Here is a 23,527-nt window from a genome sequence, read left to right as displayed (position 1 = left end):
AGGGTGATGTATTGACAGCTCGCAACTAGAAAAGAACATTTTTAATGGGATATAACAAGAGTTATAACAAGTTTTAAGTGTGCCTGCAGCTCGTGTGTGCAACCTTGTTTAGCGGTTGGTTTTAGCATTTTTAGCATTTTTATTAGCATTAACTTTAGCATTTTTAACATTATCATTAGCATTTTTAGCATTAGCTAGCGTTAGCATTTTTAACATTAACATTAGCATTTTTATCATTAGCATTTTTATCATTAGCTATTATTAGCATTAGAATTTCTAAAATTAGCATTTTTAACATTAGCATTAGCATTTTAGCTTTAGGATTAGCGGAAATAGCGGTTAGCATTAGCTGTTGGGACTGTGGGACCACCCACCAAATTCCGAGACAGTACAATGCTGTGAACTTTATGGCTGTTTAAAGCTAAGCCAATAGGAAGAGAGGAGGCGGGGCTTCAGCAATTACAGCTCATTCCTATTGGCTGTCTGCAAACAGCGAATTTTGAGAGGGTACCATGCTGCAGTTATAGCTGTTTAAATCTCAGCCAATAGTAAATATAGGGGCGGGGCTTAAGAGGGTGCTTAAGAGGGGCTTAAGTAATACGTCCCTATTGGCCGTTTAAGTCCAGACACCAAGTTTCAAGACGGTACCATGCTGTAAACTGGAGTTATCGCAGTTTAAAGCCCAGCCAATAGGAGGGGGCTTAATCAATTACAGCTCGTCCCTATTGGCCGGAAAAAGTCCAAAGTCGTGCGTCAATGGGGTTTTTGGGCGTTGTTTTTTGCGAATTATGTCGCCATGGTAATGCGGATCGTAAAGAAAAGTAATAGCAACCTATTCCCGGCCGAGCCGCACGTGTTTATGTATATATTGCAGCGGTGGTGTAAATTGTGCGGCAGTTATTATTTGCAGAAATTTGTAAGAACATTAATTACTTACTTAAGTATGGCGGATTACAATAAGTGTTTTGCCATTGCATGGCAGGCACACTTAATAAGAAAATATGTTCCATATAATGGGCCTAATAAGCCAAAAGAATATAACCCTTAGGGTTTATTGCGACTGTCAGGTCGCAGTTAGTATGAGAACCTCCAGTACATGTCCATCCGTCCGTCCCTCACGCTAGTCACGGTCACGCTATAGTCACGCTAATACACAACATAGTATGCACGCAAACGAGCGCTGCTCACTCACTCAGCTGTGTCTCATCACTCACTACTCACTACTCAGCTGTGTTGGTCTGTGGCAATCCTCTTGCAGTTGGATAACATAACACGCAGTATGTGTGTGTCTGTGTTGTGTGCGCTCACACACCAACCACACAACCATTTGGTTCCATCAGTACCCTCGTGAAGTATTACCTAGCGGGGATTGCATTCTCGCATGCATCGCCACTGCTGTAACGTCTGCCGCATCTCGAGAACTCCTGTATAGTGATCCGCCATTTGCGAGAAGCGGATCACTTTAGTGCTGTTCTAGCGAGAGGTGGATCACGTTACCGCTGTACATTCTCTCAAAAACAGCATGGTCTGGGGACAAAGCAACAACAAAGGTTTGTGCCGTATTTAGAAGCTCTGACCTGACGGTCGCCACTCGCCATTGGCGTGTTACTTGCACTTTATAGGTACATTATAAATAGGATCTAACCCTAACAGCGGACAGCCGTGGTATATAATAGGACTCATCATGTCATCAGTCTGTGGTGTATAGAATGAAATAGCTACACAGGAGACAAGATGGAAAGCAGAAGGCAATCTTTTGCTTTAACTTATTGCACTGCGGTTACTGATTTAGCCATTTGAGAACTCACACAATTTACCGCACAAATATCTGTCATGTACTCTGCACCATCACTAGCAATTTTGTGTATGTGGGTGGGGGGGGGGGGGGGGGGGGGGGACTAACATTTTAGTTCTGTTAGTTCTGTTTTCCTCTTTCATAATGTGCAATGAGTTCTATGAAAGCTATTTACTGAAAAACTTTCAAAAACATTTCCGGAATTTTCAAAACCTAAGTGGTAAAAGTAGTATCTCCAGCACTCCAGCAACTCTAGTCCGGACAAATGTGTGCTGTAAACTCACCCTGATTGCTACAATTTTTAGTAGACCGCTAGATCATGGCCATTAAAGGACCTTGAAGGAAGCTAGCCGTAGGCAGGCGAGAGATTACGTTTTCAAGTGTCTGTGTGTCTCTCTCTGTGATTCCGGAGCTAATCTCATAAACCGCTGGAAATCGGTTATTTTCTGTATTTTTGGTGTATTGGAAAGTATAGACCCATGGTGGACTAATGGTCAACGCACAAAAATCGTCACTGTCTGGCCAAAACCTCTTAATCCACTTTTGAGGTTTTTGATATTTTTTTTTGCATAAATCAGGGCTATTGAACACCCTTTACATCTGAGTGTTAAAAAGTGCTTGGGACTAAACCTCCCAACTCCACCTGATTGGCCCTTTCTTTTTGGAGTGGTGAAAGCGCTCCCAATAGACAGGTATGTCCGTGGGTATGTGGCTGGCTGGCTGGGTGGGTGGCTGGCTGGCCATGTCCGTAGCCTGGCAATACCTTGAGTGGCCACACACAACACACTAGTTAAAGGAGGGGCGCTGTTTTGTGCAGGCCAGGCACACTCACCACTCACTCACAGGCACAGTTTACTCACTCACTCACTCACTCACTCACATAGGGTACAGCTGCTCAAATTCACCGCTCCACTTCGAACCGAGGTTTGATTTTTCCATAAATATGTGCTATTGAACACCCTTTACGTCTGCGTGTTTGGTTAAAATAATATTGAACCAATGAAAAGTAGTAAAAGCCCTTCGGTCAAAACCTCCTAAATCCACTTGAGCTAATTTCCCCGAAAATGAACATTTTGGAGTTAGGAGGTTTTGGCCCGACAGCAGAGATATACAATTTACACGGTGGTTAATCACACTGGAGGGAGATAGGGCATTTATCCTCCTGGCAAATATGTGTGCTCTACTGAGCAGCTCCCTACTTGAGCTATCATCTAAATAATGCGATCCACAAAACAGTCCAGAGTAGTCCATGACTAGGTTTTTTTAAATGCATTTTAATACGAGATGTTAACTCTTTTAAACGAAACAGAAACTCCAGAATTGCAATAGCTAAAAAAAGAATTGCTGCATTTTCACTTACACTACCCTACTTTGTTGACCAGAGTAACCAGAAGCCCCCTCCTTTTCCCCCTCTATGCCAAATCTCTTCACAGAAATTGCCGATCTACGAGTTTGTAGATCGGCTACTTTTGAATAATGTTCACCTATTATGACATTCCCAGAATGTGGTTAATCCTAAGATTTTGTCAAACAAATGATACGATATGGCTTTGAAATTTGTCCCACAAGCCATGCAAAAATGCACACAAACGCACAAAGACAATGTCTTGGTAAATGCATGCTCGGGACATAATATAAGCCTGTGTTTTTCATGAATGCAGAAAATCGTAAATGAGTTCAGGCTCCCTATTTGACAAAAATATTAATGTTCCAGCCTGAGAGCTTCTAATGCTAAATTGAATAGTCCATTAGGACTTGGAGCTAGTCATTAGTCATTCATTACAGTTCACCAGTGCCTTACGGTGTGTAGTATAGCCTACGTTATTATTTCAATACGACAGTGTCGCTTTCTAAAAACTGATTTTCAAGCTAACTAGCTTGTTGGAAGTTGCCCTCTCCTGTTGACTCTTGTAAACATGAAGAAAGTAGCCTTCAGTCAGTGAAATCAATATACTGTCCATAACCAAGATGGACCTCTCATGTTCAATGGCAAGACACACGACATAGTAACTGTCTATTCATGTAGTAAAGATGTGGAGTGATTATCCAGAGGAGACTAGGAGAAGGCTGTGCAAAAAACAAAAATAAAATGTGATGAAAACAGATGGATAATAGCCTACAGTATGATTCATTTAACAGCTTAGACTAGAGCTTATGCATTTTGATTAAAGGCATGTGGGTGATTATAGCCTTGAAATGAGAAATGAGAATATTTTACACACTCAACTGATTTAACTATAACAATGTATTTTTGAGCAGTGCTCCTGGAAGGAGCTATAAGCTCCAACATCTGGCTTTGTCTGGGCTCTGAAGCGTGGCCTACATCTGGCCTAGATCTTGGCACAAAGCGCTCAAAGTCCAGTTCCTGATGTTTTGCGTGGCTCAGCTGTTCTTAAAAGCTGCATACAAAAAGACCCCGGCCAACCAACTTCCATTTCTGTGACGCACGTGGAAGCTTGCCCTCCTGCCCATAGAGATACTTGCCCCCAGAACCCAGGGCTAGAGTTGAAGCTAAAGGACATGGTGGCCAAAGCTGGAACTGCAGGCAGGGTGAAAAATACATGCACGAGCAAACTGGGGTCTGCTATGGGGTTCAATGGACGTCGCTTGACGTTCGTTACGGTCGTGACGTAAGGCGTTCGTCGATGTAAGAAAATTTGGATCATCCAGATGATCTAATTCCCCCACAATGCACCTGGATTCTGCTTCTTCCGGGTGCTTCAAAAAGCCACTGAGTAACTTGCATTGAAATGAATAGCTGGTGGCGGGGCTATCCGCTTTCTATATTATACCTGTACATACTCTATGCTCCCTGCAGATGCCCCAGAGCCGAAGGAGGCGTCTACCTTTCTATGTCTATGTGGTTGGGTATAAGAAAGCAGCGCAGCCTCTAGGGGGAGCTAGCGGGGCTTTGTTATATCCCATTCAAACTTCTAGAAGGTCTTGTGGTGATTAACTTATCAGCCAATGTGGTTTCTATTTCTGTGGTAAAAACAAAAGAAAAAAAAAACGAAACAATTGGTCTATAGAGATCAATGTAGCGTTCATCCACAGCATGAGACATTCGATGGTTTGCGTGTGTTTAATTTGCTGTGGCCATTACGGCTGAGGCCCCCTGTCAGAGGCACTGGTTCTCTCGGGACCAGTGACCATAACAACTGGACGTTTGATCTATCGTCGATCATTCCCCTTAACCACTAAGTTCTCTGTCAGTGCCCTCATTCCAGGGTTGCCCTTGTTTGTGTGTAGCCTCCACAGGGTTAATAGCCTGTGGGCGCAAGGAAATGACAAAAATAATTAGACACGTAGCCTACAATTGAACAGTTGTGTGCGTGTGTGTAATGGCGTGTGTGTTTATACCACTTATATCACTTGCCTGACTTGAGTGGCCTGCAGGCTCGAGTGGTTAAGGTCTGGCCCAGAAGCCCCGGCCCTCCCGGCGCGGCCAGCAGAAGTGAACACAGTAATAATAGGAGTTTGGTCTGTCAAGGGATAATGTTCTTCCCCCAGACTAATCTGTGGTTTCCGCGCCGTGTGGCTCACTGCAGGGTGGCTGCCAGTGGTGGAAGAAGTACTCACATTTTGTACGTAATGTAAAAGTATCCATACTGCTGCAATGTAGAAATGCTCTGTAAAGCCTCTATCAGAGTCGGTACCGCGGTGGTAAGCTATCCACCGCGGTGTAGTGCGGTGTAGTCTTTTTGAGCGTTAACGTTGTAGTTTTATGACTCAAAAAGACTACACTGCACTACACCGCGGTGGATAGCTTATCACTGCGGTACCGACTCTGATAGAGGCTTTAGGGTGCCCTCACACCAAAATACCTATGAGAGTGGAATCCGCGTTCCGCCAATGCATTTCAATGAGAAGGGAGCGTTTTTTGCAGAAATCCTCTGCTGGCATGAAACCGTTTCACTCTCATTGAAATGCATTGGCGGAACGCGGATTCCACTCTCATAGGTACTTTGGTGTGAGGGCACCCTTACAAGTAAAAGTACGGGATTCAAAATGTACACGAGTAAGAGTATAAAGGTATTGGCATCAAAATATACTTAAAGTACCAAATGTAAAAGTACTCATTATGCAGAATGTCCTGTTTCACAACTGGGTGTATAAAATGTATTAAAACATTTTGAAATTAGCAGATCTACTGTGCAAGTCGCATCGCACAATGTGTCGCATTGTGTTGTGAGCTGATGTGGTTAATGTCTGTTTTGTAATAAAAATTCAATAATTGTAGTGGAGTAAAAGTATAATAATAAGTATAATTGCCTCTGAAATGTAGAGAGTAGCAATAAAAGTATTGAAAATTGGAAACACTCCAGTAAAGTAAAAATACATCAAAATTGCCTACAGTACTTGTAGAGTAATAGTTACTTTCCACCACTGGTGACTGCTGCTCGCTGGGCTTCAAAGGTGTGATGCAGGGGGGTTAGATGGCAGCTGAACAGCAGTGTTTGTGTCTCTCATGTTCAATATCTCTCTCACCAGTTGTTCTGTGCGCTTTGGCAGCTGAGTGCCTTGTAGGAGCTTTGCTAAACTTATCAGAATGGCAGACAGACAAACAGAGAGGTTAAATAATTTTTGCTTTCTATCCCTGTGCAGGGCCGGTGTTCGCTTTCCTGCAAAGGACGAGATAACGACTGGTGAATAGGTCTAATAAAGAAAAAAAACGCAAACATGTTTGTTTAGTACCTTGGCTTCGTAGTGGGCCAGGGCAGCTGAAATCCTGTTTGATATTCGATTTGGACACAGTCTTGGAAGCATTAGTGCACAATCACAGGCTTACTTACCGCCGGGGAGGCAGACTCATCTGTTCTAAGTGGTTGTTGATTAAATCAACCATGGTTTTTCCTGCAAAAAAACAGTTTACACTTGAACTATCAAAAGAGAGTTATTCATAAAGAGACAGCCCAGTCAACAGGGTGCAAGGCAGGCTAGAGGCTACAAGGTGTTGGTCAGTGCCGGCCCTGAGCAATTTAGTGCCCAATGGCAGGATTTGATCAAAAGGCTATAATAAATACATAAAAAATATATTTTTCAGAGTAATCTCATAGCTGTCATGCACGCACATCGCACAGAGAGAGAGAGAGAGAGATAAGAGGGAGAGAGACAGAGACAGAATGGGATAGGCAACCATTTACATGGGTGCTCTTCCATGTGCATGCATGTCTAGGTATTGTACAGTATCTTATACATTACAGTACATACATAGTCATCAATAAACAGGTTTCTGCACAGCTCGGGATGAATATTATCTGAAATGCATCCTTCTAGCAATAAAGGTCTTATTTATGATAGCTAACTCTGATCAAAAAGTTTATTAATCTGAGCTGTTTCTTTTAAAGTGGTTTTGCACTCTGAATGCTCACACACCCAGTAATGTTTGTAAACAAGAAACCTGTATACATCCTCCGTTTTGCCACAGAGAGTGAAAAACCGAGAAGGTAGAATGCTGTAAAGATCCTCAGTGTTCATCTGAGACTGCCACACTGTTGATACTGAAAACATAGCTGCGGAGTGGTCTGGATAAGCTTGATAACATGGCTGGGCGAAACCAAAAACTCATCATGGAAGAGAGTGCACAGAGACTGTGCATTGATGGAGCGCACCTAACGTTTTTTTTACTTACTTAAAATCAATGTACAAATTCAAGGGATCTTTTAAATATATTTTGTTCTGTCTTTTTTTCCAATTCTTTGTTTTTTCCATCTTAGTTTGATGCCATGGCAGGGCCGGTTTGAACTTTACTGTTTTCTTGCTTTGGTACTGTTGAACTGTTCAGAATGACTATTGCAGATGCAGAACATATCTTATTTTTAGGCCCGCTGGCGGCGGGGCCCAGAGGCAACTTTGCAAACAAGATACCTCAATATCTATTGGGCAGCTTGCAACAAAACTTTTCTGTCCAACACTTTGGTTCCCAAAAAGTACCATAGACCTACCTGGAGAACTATAGTGCTAGTAAGGAGCAACTGATCCTCTAGGGGCAATGAATGGTAATCCTCAGGCTAAATACACAGAAAGTACTGTAGTAACCGGATCATATTCAGAACTTGCAGCAGGGGCGTCACACCAAATTCTGGGCCCTGGGTACAAGGATTCACTGCGGGCCCCCCATGAATGTTAACTATGGAAAAATAGCAGATATACAAGCTCACAGCGCGGCACCGAGTGCCGCGCTGCGAGCTTGTAGATCTGCTATTTTTGGAAAAATCGTGAAAATGTGTGCCAAGAAACCTATGTTTCCATGTCAGTGATGCTCAAACTTTTTCATGTGAAGGACCCCCCATCTCAAAATATTTAGTTCCAGGGACCCCCCAGAAGCAAAATTTGAGTTACAAATGTTCACTTAAAAAATACATATATTCAAAGATTTGCACACATTTTCACGACTTTTCAAAAATAGCAGATCTACAAGCTCGCAGTGCGGCACTCGGTGCCGCGCTGTGAGCTTGTATATCTGCTATTTTTCAATAGCTAAAGTTACTAGGGCCCCTCCACCTTGGGCCCTGGTAACTCAGTCCCACTTTCCTACCCCTTGTGAAGCCCCTGCTTGCAGGATAGAGGACAAAGCATGATGTTCTCTGTGTGGCCAAACAGCCCAGAGGCAAATCATCAATGACCTCACTGATATGACGACCTCTGTAGAACTCTGAAAACTCAATGAAAAAAAACTTTTTTAACATCAGACTGCCAAGTAAGAGTATAGGCCTAGACCAGTAGTAAAAATGTAATGTTCACTCCCATGCCCTTTATTGCAGTGGTTCTCAAAGTGGGGTCTGGGGATTCCCGGGGGTCCTTCTGAGTGTTCCACGGGGTCCCCAGCTAAATTTGTTTGCATAAAAAATTGTTGTAACCACTTCAAAGACAGGACAACTGATAAGGGACTGATGTTTAAATAGTCGATATTATCTAAACATTACATTTATTGTGTAAATTACTTAAAATTTGACGTTTTGAAAGGGTGATCTTTTTTATTATTTTGATTGTATGACACTACAAACAATACATAAACAATACATAAACAAGACAAACAAACACCAGACTAAAATGTATAAAATACAAGTAATTAACCTATCATTCAAAAGTTGGACACATAAAGCTAATAAATGTACCGAGCATGAGAGTCTGTTGAACAGAGTATGGCAAGTTAAGAGCAACCAAACAGGACAGTTAATGGATCAGGTTCAATCTGCTGTACCAAGCAAAAATGCTTTGCCAGAATGAAACAATCCTTGGGAACGACCAGAAGGTTTGTCCCAGCGAGCCCTTTGAGATTGTTGTCACATACCAGAAACTGTTGGATACATTTTAACCTTAGAGTTACAGTAATGGAACAAAATGTTAAAGGTAAAAAAGAAAATAGTTATGTATTTTGTTTTACTTTATATTTTTAAAATATTGCATTATATTAATAGTAGATCTCCAAGCTCACACAAATCTTGCATGGAGGTCCTTGTCATGAAAATGTATGAGAACCTCTGCTTTATTGAACTATGCTGAGTGTACACCTTCTATGTGTGAATTAGGAGGAGCCTTCAGATACCTAAGCACCATGTCCAAATACCCTTTTTTATTCAACATTAGAATATGTTTTATTGAACATTCAAAAGTCAATACTTTTGATTGATATGTTTATTGATCACGGAAAAAAACCACCATAATAAAAAGGATAACGCAAAAAAGCTTTAGCTTATTTCAATTGCGGTCCTTAGTATGAGGTGTATATGAGGTCATGTCGTGTGGTACTGGTGAGTGCATAATATATAGAGTTCAGGATGTGCTAATGTGTCCCTGGGCACATACTGTATGTCTCTGAGTGAAGGGGTGTTCCACAAAGTGTGGCAGGTACACCTGGGGGATACATAATATACATGAGGTGGTAGGATAGGATACATCTAATACATGTTTACAATATACCATCACAATATCAATATAAAGGTCCTAAGAAAATACATTAAAAAAACACACTCATGTAGGCTACCTGAGAGAATACACATTTAGCAGACAGTGGGCATGGTTGAATACTACTAGTAAGAATATTCATTGTTATGGAAATAATACTATTTTGGAGGATCAATATTAATGTTCCTTGACTTTATTTCTGTTATGGGGCCCCTGAACTACTGTAGATGTAGTGTGGGAGTTTGCCACATGCAGGAGAAACTGAGGCATTGTGTTTTCAAGAAACTTTGTCCACAACCACCATTCTCAAGGCAATAAGGCACTTGGCCAGTAAAGAACTCCTACACAAACGCAACATCCAGAGCTGAGAGCCTCTTGCTAAGTTACCAGTATTAGTGCCAACAAGGCAAAGATGGAGTTGGAGCGGTTTGGGCTAGAGTGGAACTATGGTGACGGTTGCAAGTTGTAACAGCTTGTACCCCTGACAGTCATTAATGCTAGAGTCTGGAAGATTAGTGGGTTCCTGACCTGCAGCAGACACACAGCGTCCAATGTGATTACTGTTTTTTGTTGTTTGTTATCTCCACCAGGCCGGAATAGCCAGTAGTCGTAAAATATGTAATCGTCCCTGTCTGAAGGTGTGTCCATTTGTGTATCTGTGACCAGCTAAGCTCTGGCATCACTTGACTGAACTCTATTTCCCCCGTAACTTCCTCATGTTCTGATGGCTGCACCTCCACAACACAGCCCTGGGTAAGGCAGCTCTGCACTCTGAGGAGAGGACTTTTCTAGTTTGTTTATTATCATTCGGGTGTTCAACTAGATTAGGCAGGGGGCCACAATTGTAATATGACTTAAAGTCGGGGGCCACAAGACCGTGACAACAAAAATGGACAACATTCTTCTTCTTTGGTGTTTCATCATCAGATGTCCAGCTCAGTAGCGTACAGCCATGCCCTCGTCTCAGGTCCCACATATTGAAGAGGCCAGACTCCGAGGGTGGTTTATTTTGGGGCGGTAATTATATGTGGTCAACGGTCTGCTCCGGCCCCCCACACTCACATGCTGCGGAGTTCACCCCCAAAGTGCCTTTTTTTCTATTGATATCCATGGAGACTCGAGTTCAATAAAAAAAAAATGTATATGCCGCATTCCTAAGACGAAAATTTGATACTATTTAGGGGAAGCACTGTTGTGCTGCTGTTGTGCAGTATTTGGTCACAATGAACAAACATGTTCATGGTTAACTGTTTGCTATAATAGGTCCAATGGGACGCAAAAATGGATAGGCCTATACATTATGGTCTCTTATTAGGGCATGCTTCATACATTTATCGTTTTGATGTTTCATGGGATTTCTGTTCCAGATATTTCCCGTTATAGTGCTCAGGCTTAGATTTTGATATAAAGAAAACAGGAAGCGTATAGGACTACATATTTCAGTGTGTTTCTGTGCACCATGCTGTGCACATGTGCAGGCCCTGGCAATGAAGCTCTTTGTGGGGAGTTGGAGTGAATGAAAGGTTTTTAATTTGCATTTTGTTAATGTTTTTACTTTGCATCAAACAAGCTCTTATGATGTGTTTGAAGACAAGTGGACAAAGATGGAAAAGGTGGAAGATGGACAAAATAAAAATACGTTTTTAAAGCTAATAGTCTACTTGCCAGCCCATAGAGCCCCATTGTGAACCCGGACATATTGAGTACAATAAGGTTTTATGTTAGAAATGTTGAGTAAGGGTCCCCAGCATGTAGAAACTGCCGGATGCTAACTTGCATATGTTGAGCAATTTTCATAATTTGCATAATTCGATTTATTTAGCATAATCCCCCATAATAATGGATAATATGTCAAAAACTGATTGGCCGATTTGAACAATATTGGAGTGGTTTTGGGGGTTATTGAGGATGCTGAATCCATTTCTGACATTTTCTCAATTCAAAATGGCCGTTTTAAACCGGAAATGGCCTTATACCAACTTAAAGTGGGGTGATTTTGATACTTTTTTATGTTGTATATGGCCATTTCCGGTTTAAAACGGCCATTTTGAATTTAGAAAATGTCAGAAATGGATTCAGCATTCTCAATAACCCCCAAAACCACTCCAATATTGTTCAAATCAGCCAATCAGTTTTTGACATATTATCCATTATTATGGGGGATTATGCTAAATAAATCGAATTATGCAAATTATGAAAATTGCTCAACATATGCAAGTTAGCATCCGGCAGTTTCTAAATGCTGGGAACCCATACTCAACATTTCTAACATAAAACCTTATTGTACTCAATATGCCAGGGTTCAGATTCTGGCAAGTGGACTATAATGGATGCAAAAGTAGAATAATGTATTCAGTGACATGTATACACAACACACAAAAACTCAGAAATAGTTACATATTTAATAAAACATATAAACATATTTTACTTGAAACTTTACATTGGAACATGGAATAGGCTATGTTCCAGGGGCCACAAGAAAGCCAAGATTTGGCCCGCCGAACGCCAGTTGAATATCACTGCGTGATTAACAACAGTTTACTAATCATAAAGATAAACTACATTACCCATCAGCCACAGCGCTCACTACTACGGCGAGTACAGTAGGACATTTATTGCGCGAAGAAAATAACTGACGAGAAGAGTGGAGTAAACGTCAAAACTTTCTGTCTCATTCACAGTAGATGATTATAGTTGAGCAGAACGTTTAATTTGATAATGCTGTTGACATGTAGCACAGCAACATAGATCAGATGCTTTAGGATTCCAACCACGAATATCAACACGGATGTTTGTTTGTTGTGACGTGACCAGAGCGAGCTAGCCATGCATTAACGTTATGTATGGGAACATTAGCAATGATCTAGCACGGTTAGATCACTGGCATGATTGATGCATGTTTAATAGTGTTGCAAACGTGGACGTGCACATCATACATGATGGTTGTTTTGAGAGCCGGCATGTGTCCAGGGCTGGAGGAAGAACTGATAAGTGACCTGCGTACAGCCTGCATCTCAACAGGTAGGCTAACTATGTGTCTGTGTGTGTTGATGATTAGTGATGGACTTCACTGTAGTAGGCTATGGTGGTAAAAGTAGCCTTCTCACTACATGTAATTCAAAATTTAGTCAAAGTAGTAGTACAAAAGTACATTAAGGTATCAAAATGTATCAAACACTCTTGAAAATAGCAGATCAATATAAAGAAAATAGTAAAGTGCCAAAAGTAGATCCCATTTAAGGAATCTTTATGTTAAATGTATACAAATCTTTTGAAAATAGCAGATCTACAAGCTCACAGTGAGCTATTTTAAATAGTTTGTCTATTTTCAAATAGCCAAAGTTTAAATAGGGCAAGTGGTTAATTGTCTCCACCAGCCGAAGGCAGGGGGAGAGTATGTTTTCGCCCCTGTCCGTGCGTGCGTCCGTCCGTCCTCCAAGTTTGTTAACAGCTAATCTCCGGCACCGTTGGCCCGGTCGCTGCCAAAATGAGCACACACACTCCCTGGATGCCAATTCAGACCCTCTGCCCCACATTTTTCACATGGGTCTGTTCTAGCGCCACCAGGAGGCCAATTTGTGCAAAACTACCTTTTGGCCAGTACTCCTACAGATTTTGTCAAAAATCACGCAAATCAGTAGACAGTATCTCTACAGTCATGTGATCGACATGGATCTGTCTGATTGTCCATATTCCATCCTGATTGGCTGAGAATGGCTTTCAAAGTTTGTAAGATTGGTCCGTTTTGGACAAAATGCCTCAAATCACAAACGCAGAGTGCAATTAACATGAAATTGCGCACACACGTTCCCACTAGGCCGAGGAAGAAATGCCACTTCAAAAATGTTAAATCAGCCTCATGGTGGCACTAACAGGCCAATTTGTGGTTTTACCTATAACTCTAACGATCAGTTTCAAACTTTGTAAGCGCACTCCCTAATAGGCCAAGGAAAAAACATTTCCTTGCATTTTTCACATCAGCCTTTTATAGCGCCACCAGGAGGCCGACTTATGTAATACACATTTTTGGGTATTACTCCTTCCTTACCCACAATTAACACAAATCAGTACACAGTAATTCTCTACAGTCATATGATCAAGAGTCAAGACGGATCTGTCCCATATTAAATATTCCATCCTGATTGGCTAAGATTGGCCTCCAAACTTTGCAGGATTGATCCGTTTCGAAAAAAATGCCTCAAATCAAACACAGCGTGCAATTGTAATTAAATTGTGCACGCACATTCGCAAAAGGCCAAGAAAGAAATTACACTACAAAATGTTCAAATCAGCCTCATGGTGGCGCCATGAAAGGTCTAAGATTGGTGAAGAACACATGCCACCCTTTTTACATTGGCCTATTATAGCACCACCAGGACACGTGGCTGGTGGAGACCTGTGCTCGGAAGAGCACTTCTTCTAGTTAATATATGTTTTGTAATTATAATCAAAATAAGTAACTAGTAACTACAGTTTTCATATCATTGTAATGGAGTAAAATTATAATATTTGCAATGCATATGAGATGATGTAGTGGAGTAAAAGTAAAAGTACAGCAAATTGGAAATACTGCAGTAAAGAAAAAAAACAATTGTAAAGTAATACTTGAGTACAGTAAAGTACAGTACTTGAGTAAATGTACATAGTTACTTTACATCACTGCTTGCCTTGGACTCAAGTACTGGGGTTGAGTACTACTTTATCCACTACTGGTTGTCGATGATGATGCTGATGTGATCCACGCTCTGATATCCATGCAGCAACTAACAACTAAAACCCTGTGTTCTTTTCACAGTGGAGGATCTGGTCTCATCTGACATTGAGGAACTTGCTCAAAAATGCTCTGTGTCCTACAAGGTATGCATAAGGCTGTTCACTGAGGTACTGTAGTAGCCATAAATCATAACACCTGTAGAGGTCGCTAATATTCGGACGTTACGTCTCTACAGGAGTTATAATGGAGAGTCAGAACGCTCTTGATGGTTGAGCTCCAACATCCATATTCGTCTCAAAACATGTACAAATCAATAAGGTGCTCACCGCATCATCGAAACAGCTTCGGCGTCGGCATGTGTTAGTCCAATAAATTAATGTTTACTCAAACTTCTCAGAGGCTCATCGCTTTCCTTGTTCTTGAAGTTCTTGGGTAAAAATGGCCGAACATATCATGTGACGTTGATCGCCGTCGCTATTCGCTCATACTAGGACATGACGTTTTTGTATGCGGAAGTATTCCAACGTTCTGTAGTTCTGAAGGCGGAAGCATTCCGACAAGGAAACGCGAGTCTCTGAGAAGTTTGAGTAAATATTCATTTATTGGAAACATATGGACTAACACATGCCGACGAGTGGGCTCATCGGTAGATAGAAAGATGTTTCGACGATGCGGTGAGCACCTTATTGATTTGTACATGTTTTGAGCTGAATATGGACGTTGGAGCTCAACCATCAAGAGCCCTCTGACTCCCTTTATAACTCCTGTAGAGACGTAACGTCCGAATATTAGCGACCTCTACAAGTGTTAAGATTTATGGCTAGTACTGTAGTATGCATAAGGCTGTTCATTGAGGTACTGTAGTATGCATAGGGTTGTTCACTGAGGTACTTTTTTTATATCCATTGCATAAGGTTGTTCGCTGATACTGTAGTATACATAAGGTTGTTCACTGAGGTACTGTAGTATGCATAGGGTTGTTCACTGATACTGTATCATATGCATAAGGTTGTTCACTGAGGTACTGTAGTATGCATAAGGTTGTTCACTGATACTGTAGTATGCATAAGGTTGTTCACTGAGGTACTGTAGTATGCATAAGGTTGTTCACTGAGGTACTGTAGTATGCATAAGGTTGTTCACTGATACTGTAGTATGCATAAGGTTGTTCACTGATACTGTAGTATGCATAAGGTTGTTCACTGATACTGTAGTATGCATAAGGTTCTTTACTGAGGTACTGTAGCATGCATAAGGTTGTTCACTGAGGTACTGTAGCATGCATAGGGTTGTTCACTGAGGTACTGTAGCATGCATAGGGTTGTTCACTGAGGTACAGTAGTCGTATGCATAAGGCTGTCCTCTGACTTAAGTGAAACTAATATAATGCAGGACATCCTGACATGGTGTCTGTCAGTTATTCATAGGCAGATGGCTGATTGAAGAGGGGAGTCATTTGCCAGATTGGACGATAGTTTAAAATCAGTCCTGTGTAGTGGAAAAGAAAAAACTATTCTATCACTCTGTCAGAAATACATAATGCAGACATATTGCCGTCCGGGTTAGGGCTAGTATGAAACCCGGCAGATCCTGTCCATCAGTGAGTCAGTAACGCCTCAATGTCTGTAGCTGACCTGTTGTGAAATCACATTGTTGAATGTCACGCTCCATATATGACCATTGACCAAGGCAGCCTGTTCTGGCAAGCCTGATGTCATCAATAAGCCTATATTTGGCAACACCCATATATGGACAAGACAGAATTAATTTGCAAATCAAGACTGCTGACTATCATCACCTGGATATCCATATATGAAGATAACGACACTGACCTCATCAAACCCTGGATATCCACATGGAGACGACTGGATCATATAGACATATATGGAGCTGACCTCTACATCTGATTCTCAGATGATGCCCTGTTAGTGCAACCAGACTAATAGAATCCTTTTTATGCCCATCAATATTAAGCCCATATCTGGGAATGCCCATACAATAGAATCCCTTTTATGCCCATCAATATTAAGCCCATATCTTGGAATGCCCATATATGGACATATTGTGTCAGTCTAACTAGTCACGCTGTGATATAGATTTTTCACCTTCGATACGATATACAATATGAAAGCATCTATTTTCAATACGATTCCGATATGGACCGTTACGATACAGCAAATAATTTTAAGTCTTTCTATGATGTTTGATATCGGGCAGGCAGCACACTTTTATAAATGTACTATTTATTTCTGATTTTGTAGTCTGGAATGTTAAAAAAGGGTATTTGTTTATGATTGTTCCACTATTACAATCTTTATGAAAATAGCCGATCTACAAGCCCACAACACATTGCAGCATGACATGTTGAGAGCTTGTAAATCTGCTCCCTGGTCCTTATGACGTTTTTTTCTCCGCCCCCTGGCCCCTGCTACACATGAAGCACACACACACACACACGCACGCACGCACGCACACACGCACGCACACACACACACACACACACACACTCCGGTGCCTAAGTTATTGCTGCTAACGCTAACTCGATAGCTATGCATGAACGTCTCTGGCAACGTTGGTTGTTGGTCTTGGGAGCCAGTGTGTGGTTGCGTCTTTTTTGCAAGTTTTGCACTGAGCTGCTGGAGGCTTTGCTTTCTTGCAGAGTTTACTCTGTTGTACTGCTGCTGCGGTTGTTGTGCGTGGAGCAGACTCCTGGAATGGAGTGCTTGTATTGGAGCGTTCTATCGGATATTTTAGCTGAATAATGATATGATCCGATATACGTTTTTAGGCTCATATTGCACCGATTTGCAATATACTGTATCCACGAGTTTCCAACGCCCCATAGTGCATTGCGCAGACGCTGTACCGAGCTTCCGGCGTCGCAGCCGAGTGTGATTTACAAGCTCACAGCGGTTGCATCTGCGACGCGACGTGAGCTTGTATGTCTGCTGTTAAACCGGAAGTGTGGTCCAAACAGGTCCAAATAATCTCCAGTAAACTCCCGCGGAAACAGGTGGATATATCGTATCGCGGCATCACTAAGTCTAACCAGTGTGGTTGCCACAACACGAGTCACACATGCAAATTAATATGTTGTCAATATTATATTGGGATTGCCCATATTTGGCAATGCCCATATTTGGCAATGCCCATATATGGACGCTCCATATATGTCAAATCAAGACTGTCAACTGTCATCAATTGGATCTCCATATATGACACTGACCTCATCAAACCCCGGATATCCATACATGGAGACGACAGATAATCATCTAGATCTCCATATATGGAGCTGGTCAATACCTCTACAACTGACCTCACAGACTCCATATATGGATATAACTGAAATGTTTTGACATCACAGTGATGACTCGACCAGCTCAGCAAAAGGGTATGAGCATATCATATTCGTCTGTATCACAAAGAAAACTCATTTATTTCGGTCAAGGCGAAGAAACATTAGACCTACATACCATGATCACAACAGAAGTGAAACACTCATTTAAATAGCATGTCTTCTTGACTTTTGTTTTAAGAGATAACTCATTCATTATTTAAGCCAAGGTAGGACCATATATGGAGATCCCTAACAGAATCCCTTTTATGCCCATATATGGAGATCCCTAACAGCATCCCTTTTATGCCCATATATGGAGATCACTAACAGCTAACAGAATCCCTTTATGCCCATATATGGAGATCCCTAACAGAATCCCTTTTATGCCCATATATGGAGATCCCTAACAGAATCCCTTTTATGCCCATATATTATGGAGAAATCCCTGCTCTGAGTATCTGACATCAGTGTGATGTCACCTGTTTATGCCCATATATGGAGATCCCTGCTCTGCGTATCTGGTTGCTATGGTAAACAGTTGGTTGCTAGGGTAAAAAAACATGGTTGCTATGGTAAACAGTTGGTTGCTAGGGTAAACAGTTGGTTGCTAGGGTAAAACCATGGTTGCTAAGGTGGTTGCTAACGTACACTAACAGACCAGCAACAACAGACTGTTGCCACAGCAACGTACACAAAGGTTTGTGTACACATGTGGTGTGATGTCATACTGATGCGGAGATATGAGCAGGGCAAAGGTGTGACGTGTGACCGACGGACGGACGGACGGACGGACGGTGGAGGTTTTCATTGCGACCGTCAGGGAGCAGTTTACTACCAGTAAGACTCCCTAATCGGGAGATAAGCGACCGTTGGTCGCTTATCTCCACAAATGGGCCAAAAAATTTGTTTTACCAACCAGTAAGACTCCCTAATCGGGAGATAAGCGACCGTTGGTCGCTTATCTCCACAAATAGGCCAAAAGTTTGTTTTACCAATTATTACACTCTATGTGAACATTTACATCAACAAATCCCAAGTACTATGCAGAACGACCCATTTCAAGTTTTTAATGTACAACAATATTTAGAAAATAGGTCTACAAGCTGACAGTCCTCGTCCCTTATATTCCCATAGGTTATATGGAGATCTCAGTGTTTGTCAGTCCTTGTTCATTTATGCCCATATATGGACATCTCTATATCTACTGTAACAGTCCTTGTCCCTTTATGCCCATATATGGAGATCTCTTAACTGTAAGTCCTTGTCCCTTTTATGCCCATATATGGATATTCCTGATGTCATCAGTATATGAACATATATGGGCTTTCTGATATGCCCATATATGGAGATCTCTTAACTGTAAGCCCTTGTCCCTTTTATGCCCATATATGGATATCCCTGATGTCATCCGTATATGCCCATATATGGGCTTTCTAATATGCCCATATATGGAGATCTCTGTATCTCCATATATGGGTATAAAAGGATACTTCAGGTCTGACATCAGGTTTGTTTATATTGGGTTGCTAGGTTTGACATCACAAACTCTATGGGCCATCTGACCTAGAAATCTATATTTGGGCATAGATGACTCATCGTGACCTCATCACACGTCGACCGCACGTGTGACGTGCGGTCGACCGCACTTGTGACCGACGGACGGCCGGTGGAGGTTTTCATACTAAACTGCGACCTTACGGTCGCAATTATCAAGACATACGGGCAGTTGACAGTTTGCCATGGTTACTCATTGAAGTTGAATCTCCATATATGGAGATAACCTACGCATCACACTAAGTCTGACCTCACCAGCCCATATTTGGGCATGAGCAACTTATGTCTCCATATATGGAGATATGATGACATCACACAGTCCTCAGCCGATGATGTGGCGTGATGTCATACAATACACAAACGAGCCCTACAGTATAAAGGGGCAATTCTTGCCAGGAAAGAAGCATTTCTTCGACTCAGACCTTATCGCCAGGGTTGGCTTATAGCAGCTGTCGGTAGGACCATATATGGATTCTGTTAGTGTGGATCTCCTAACATGGCATCATCTGGGATACAATCCCTTTTATGCCCATATATGGAGATCCCTAACAGAATCCCTTTCATGCCCATATATGGAGATCCCTAACAGAATCCCTTTTATGCCCATATATGGAGATCCCTAACAGCATCCCTTTTATGCCCATATATGGAGATCACTAACAGCTAACAGAATCCCTTTTATGCCCATATATGGAGATCCCTAACAGAATCCCTTTTATGCCCATATATGGAGATCACACGTCACAAAGGTGTGACGTGTGACCGACGGACGGCCGGTGGAGGTTTTCATTGCGACCGTCAGGGAGCAGTTTACCAGTAAGACTCCCTAATCGGGAGATAAGCGACCGTTGGTCGCTTATCTCCACAAATAGGCCAAAAGTTTGTTTTACCAATTATTACACTCTATGTGAACATTTACATCAACAAATCCCAAGTACTATGCAGAACGACCCATTTCAAGTTTTTAATGTACAACAATATTTAGAAAATAGGTCTACAAGCTGACAGTCCTCGTCCCTTATATTCCCATAGGTTATATGGAGATCTCAGTGTTTGTCAGTCCTTGTTCATTTATGCCCATATATGGACATCTCTATATCTACTGTAACAGTCCTTGTCCCTTTATGCCCATATATGGAGATCTCTTAACTGTAAGTCCTTGTCCCTTTTATGCCCATATATGGATATTCCTGATGTCATCAGTATATGAACATATATGGGCTTTCTGATATGCCCATATATGGAGATCTCTTAACTGTAAGCCCTTGTCCCTTTTATGCCCATATATGGATATCCCTGATGTCATCCGTATATGCCCATATATGGGCTTTCTAATATGCCCATATATGGAGATCTCTGTATCTCCATATATGGGTATAAAAGGATACTTCAGGTCTGACATCAGGTTTGTTTATATTGGGTTGCTAGGTTTGACATCACAAACTCTATGGGCCATCTGACCTAGAAATCTATATTTGGGCATAGATGACTCATCGTGACCTCATCACACGTCGACCGCACGTGTGACGTGCGGTCGACGGACGGCCGGTGGAGGTTTTCATACCAGTAAGACTCCCTAATCGGGAGATAAGCGACCGTTGGTCGCTTATCTCCACAAATAGGCCAAAAGTTTGTTTTACCAATTATTACACTCTATGTGAACATTTACATCAACAAATCCCAAGTACTATGCAGAACGACCCATTTCAAGTTTTTAATGTACAACAATATTTAGAAAATAGGTCTACAAGCTGACAGTCCTCGTCCCTTATATTCCCATAGGTTATATGGAGATCTCAGTGTTTGTCAGTCCTTGTTCATTTATGCCCATATATGGACATCTCTATATCTACTGTAACAGTCCTTGTCCCTTTATGCCCATATATGGAGATCTCTTAACTGTAAGTCCTTGTCCCTTTTATGCCCATATATGGATATTCCTGATGTCATCAGTATATGAACATATATGGGCTTTCTGATATGCCCATATATGGAGATCTCTTAACTGTAAGCCCTTGTCCCTTTTATGCCCATATATGGATATCCCTGATGTCATCCGTATATGCCCATATATGGGCTTTCTAATATGCCCATATATGGAGATCTCTGTATCTCCATATATGGGTATAAAAGGATACTTCAGGTCTGACATCAGGTTTGTTTATATTGGGTTGCTAGGTTTGACATCACAAACTCTATGGGCCATCTGACCTAGAAATCTATATTTGGGCATAGATGACTCATCGTGACCTCATCACACGTCGACCGCACGTGTGACGTGCGGTCGACCGCACGTGTGACCGACGGACGGCCGGTGGAGGTTTTCATACTAAACTGCGACCTTACGGTCGCAACTAAACTGCGACCTTACGGTCGCAACTATGAAAACCTCCACCGGCCGTCCGTCCGTCGGTCGGTCACACGTCACACGTCACACCTTTGCCCTGCTCATATCTCCGCATCAGTACATAGGGCTTGTTTGTTGCGACCGTCAGGGAGCAGTTTACTATGAAAACCTCCACCGGCCGTCCGTCCGTCGGTCGGTCGGTCGGTCGGTCGGTCGGTCGGTCACACGTCACACGTCACACCTTTGCCCTGCTCATATCTCCGCATCAGTATGACATCACACCACATGTGTACGTTGCTGTGGCAACAGTCTGTTGTTGCTGGTTTGTTAGTGTACGTTAGCAACCACCTTAGCAACCATGGTTTTACCCTAGCAACCGTTTACCCTAGCAACCAACTGTTTACCATAGCAACCATGTTTTTTTACCCTAGCAACCAACTGTTTACCATAGCAACCAGATACGCAGAGCAGGGATCTCCATATATGGGCATAAACAGGTGACATCACACTGATGTCAGATACTCAGAGCAGGGATTTCTCCATAATATATGGGCATAAAAGGGATTCTGTTAGGGATCTCCATATATGGGCATAAAAGGGATTCTGTTAGGGATCTCCATATATGGGCATACAAGGGATTCTGTTAGGGATCTCCATATATGGGCATAAAAGGGATTCTGATAGGGATCTCCATATATGGGCATAAAAGGGATTCTGTTAGGGATCTCCATATATGGGCATAAAAGGGATTCTGTTAGGGATCTCCATATATGGGCATAAAAGGGATTCTGTTAGGGATCTCCATATATGGGCATAAAAGGGATTCTGTTAGGGATCTCCATATATGGGCATAAAAGGGATTCTGTTAGCTGTTAGTGATCTCCATATATGGGCATAAAAGGGATGCTGTTAGGGATCTCCATATATGGGCATAAAAGGGATTCTGTTAGGGATCTCCATATATGGGCATGAAAGGGATTCTGTTAGGGATCTCCATATATGGGCATAAAAGGGATTGTATCCCAGATGATGCCCTGTTAGGAGATCCACACTAACAGAATCCATATATGGTCCTACCGACAGCTGCTATAAGCCAACCCTGGCGATAAGGTCTGAGTCAAAGAAATGCTTCTTTCCTGGCAAGAATTGCCCCTTTATACTGTAGGGCTCGTTTGTGTATTGTATGACATCACGCCACATCATCGGCTGAGGACTGTGTGATGTCATCATATCTCCATATATGGAGACATAAGTTGCTCATGCCCAAATATGGGCTGGTGAGGTCAGACTTAGTGTGATGCGTAGGTTATCTCCATATATGGAGATTCAACTTCAATGAGTAACCATGGCAAACTGTCAACTGCCCGTATGTCTTGATTGCGACTGTCAGGGAGCAGTTTACTATGAAAACCTCCACCGGCCGTCCGTCGGTCGGTCGGTCGGTCGGTCACACGTCAAACGTCACACCTTTGCCCTGCTCATATCTCCGCATCAGTATATAGGGCTTGTTTGTTTATTGTATGACATCACGCCACATCATCAGCTGTGGACTCTGTGATGTCATCGTATCGCATCAGTATATAGGGCTTGTTTGTTTATTGTATGACATCACGCCACATCATCAGCTGTGGACTCTGTGATGTCATCGTATCTCCATATATGGCCATCTCCGTATATGGAGATATAAGTCGTCCATGCCCAAGTATGGGCTGGTGAGGTCAGACTTTGTGTGATGCGTAGGTTATCTCCATATATGGAGATTCAACATTCCAGGCAATGCTCTCTTCCCTGGTGAGAATTGCCCCTTTATATAGGGCTTGTTTGTGTATTGTATGACATCACGCCACATCATCAGCTGTGGACTCTGTGATG

General features: G+C 42.1%; 1 protein-coding gene across 1 annotated transcript in view; it reads left to right on the top strand.

Moving 5' to 3' along the window:
- Positions 1-12,582: 12,582 nt before the first annotated feature.
- The window catches only part of rad51d (RAD51 paralog D), a gene marked incomplete at its 3' end in the record, with an annotated part of 52,878 nt that continues 41,933 nt past the window's right edge, over positions 12,583-23,527 (top strand). The window contains exons 1-2 of the mRNA XM_080749243.1: positions 12,583-12,724; positions 14,499-14,560. Coding sequence (XP_080605369.1) covers positions 12,589-12,724; positions 14,499-14,560 — 198 coding nt within the window. The 5' untranslated portion in view covers positions 12,583-12,588. The remainder of the gene's footprint in view (positions 12,725-14,498; positions 14,561-23,527) is intronic.

The sequence above is a fragment of the Nannobrachium achirus genome (genome assembly GCF_963921795.1).
Source record: "Nannobrachium achirus genome assembly, chromosome: 19".
Classification (NCBI taxonomy): Eukaryota; Metazoa; Chordata; class Actinopteri; order Myctophiformes; family Myctophidae; genus Nannobrachium; species Nannobrachium achirus.
Note: the sequence above shows the minus strand (reverse complement) of the source record. Positions and strands in the feature narration are given on the sequence as shown.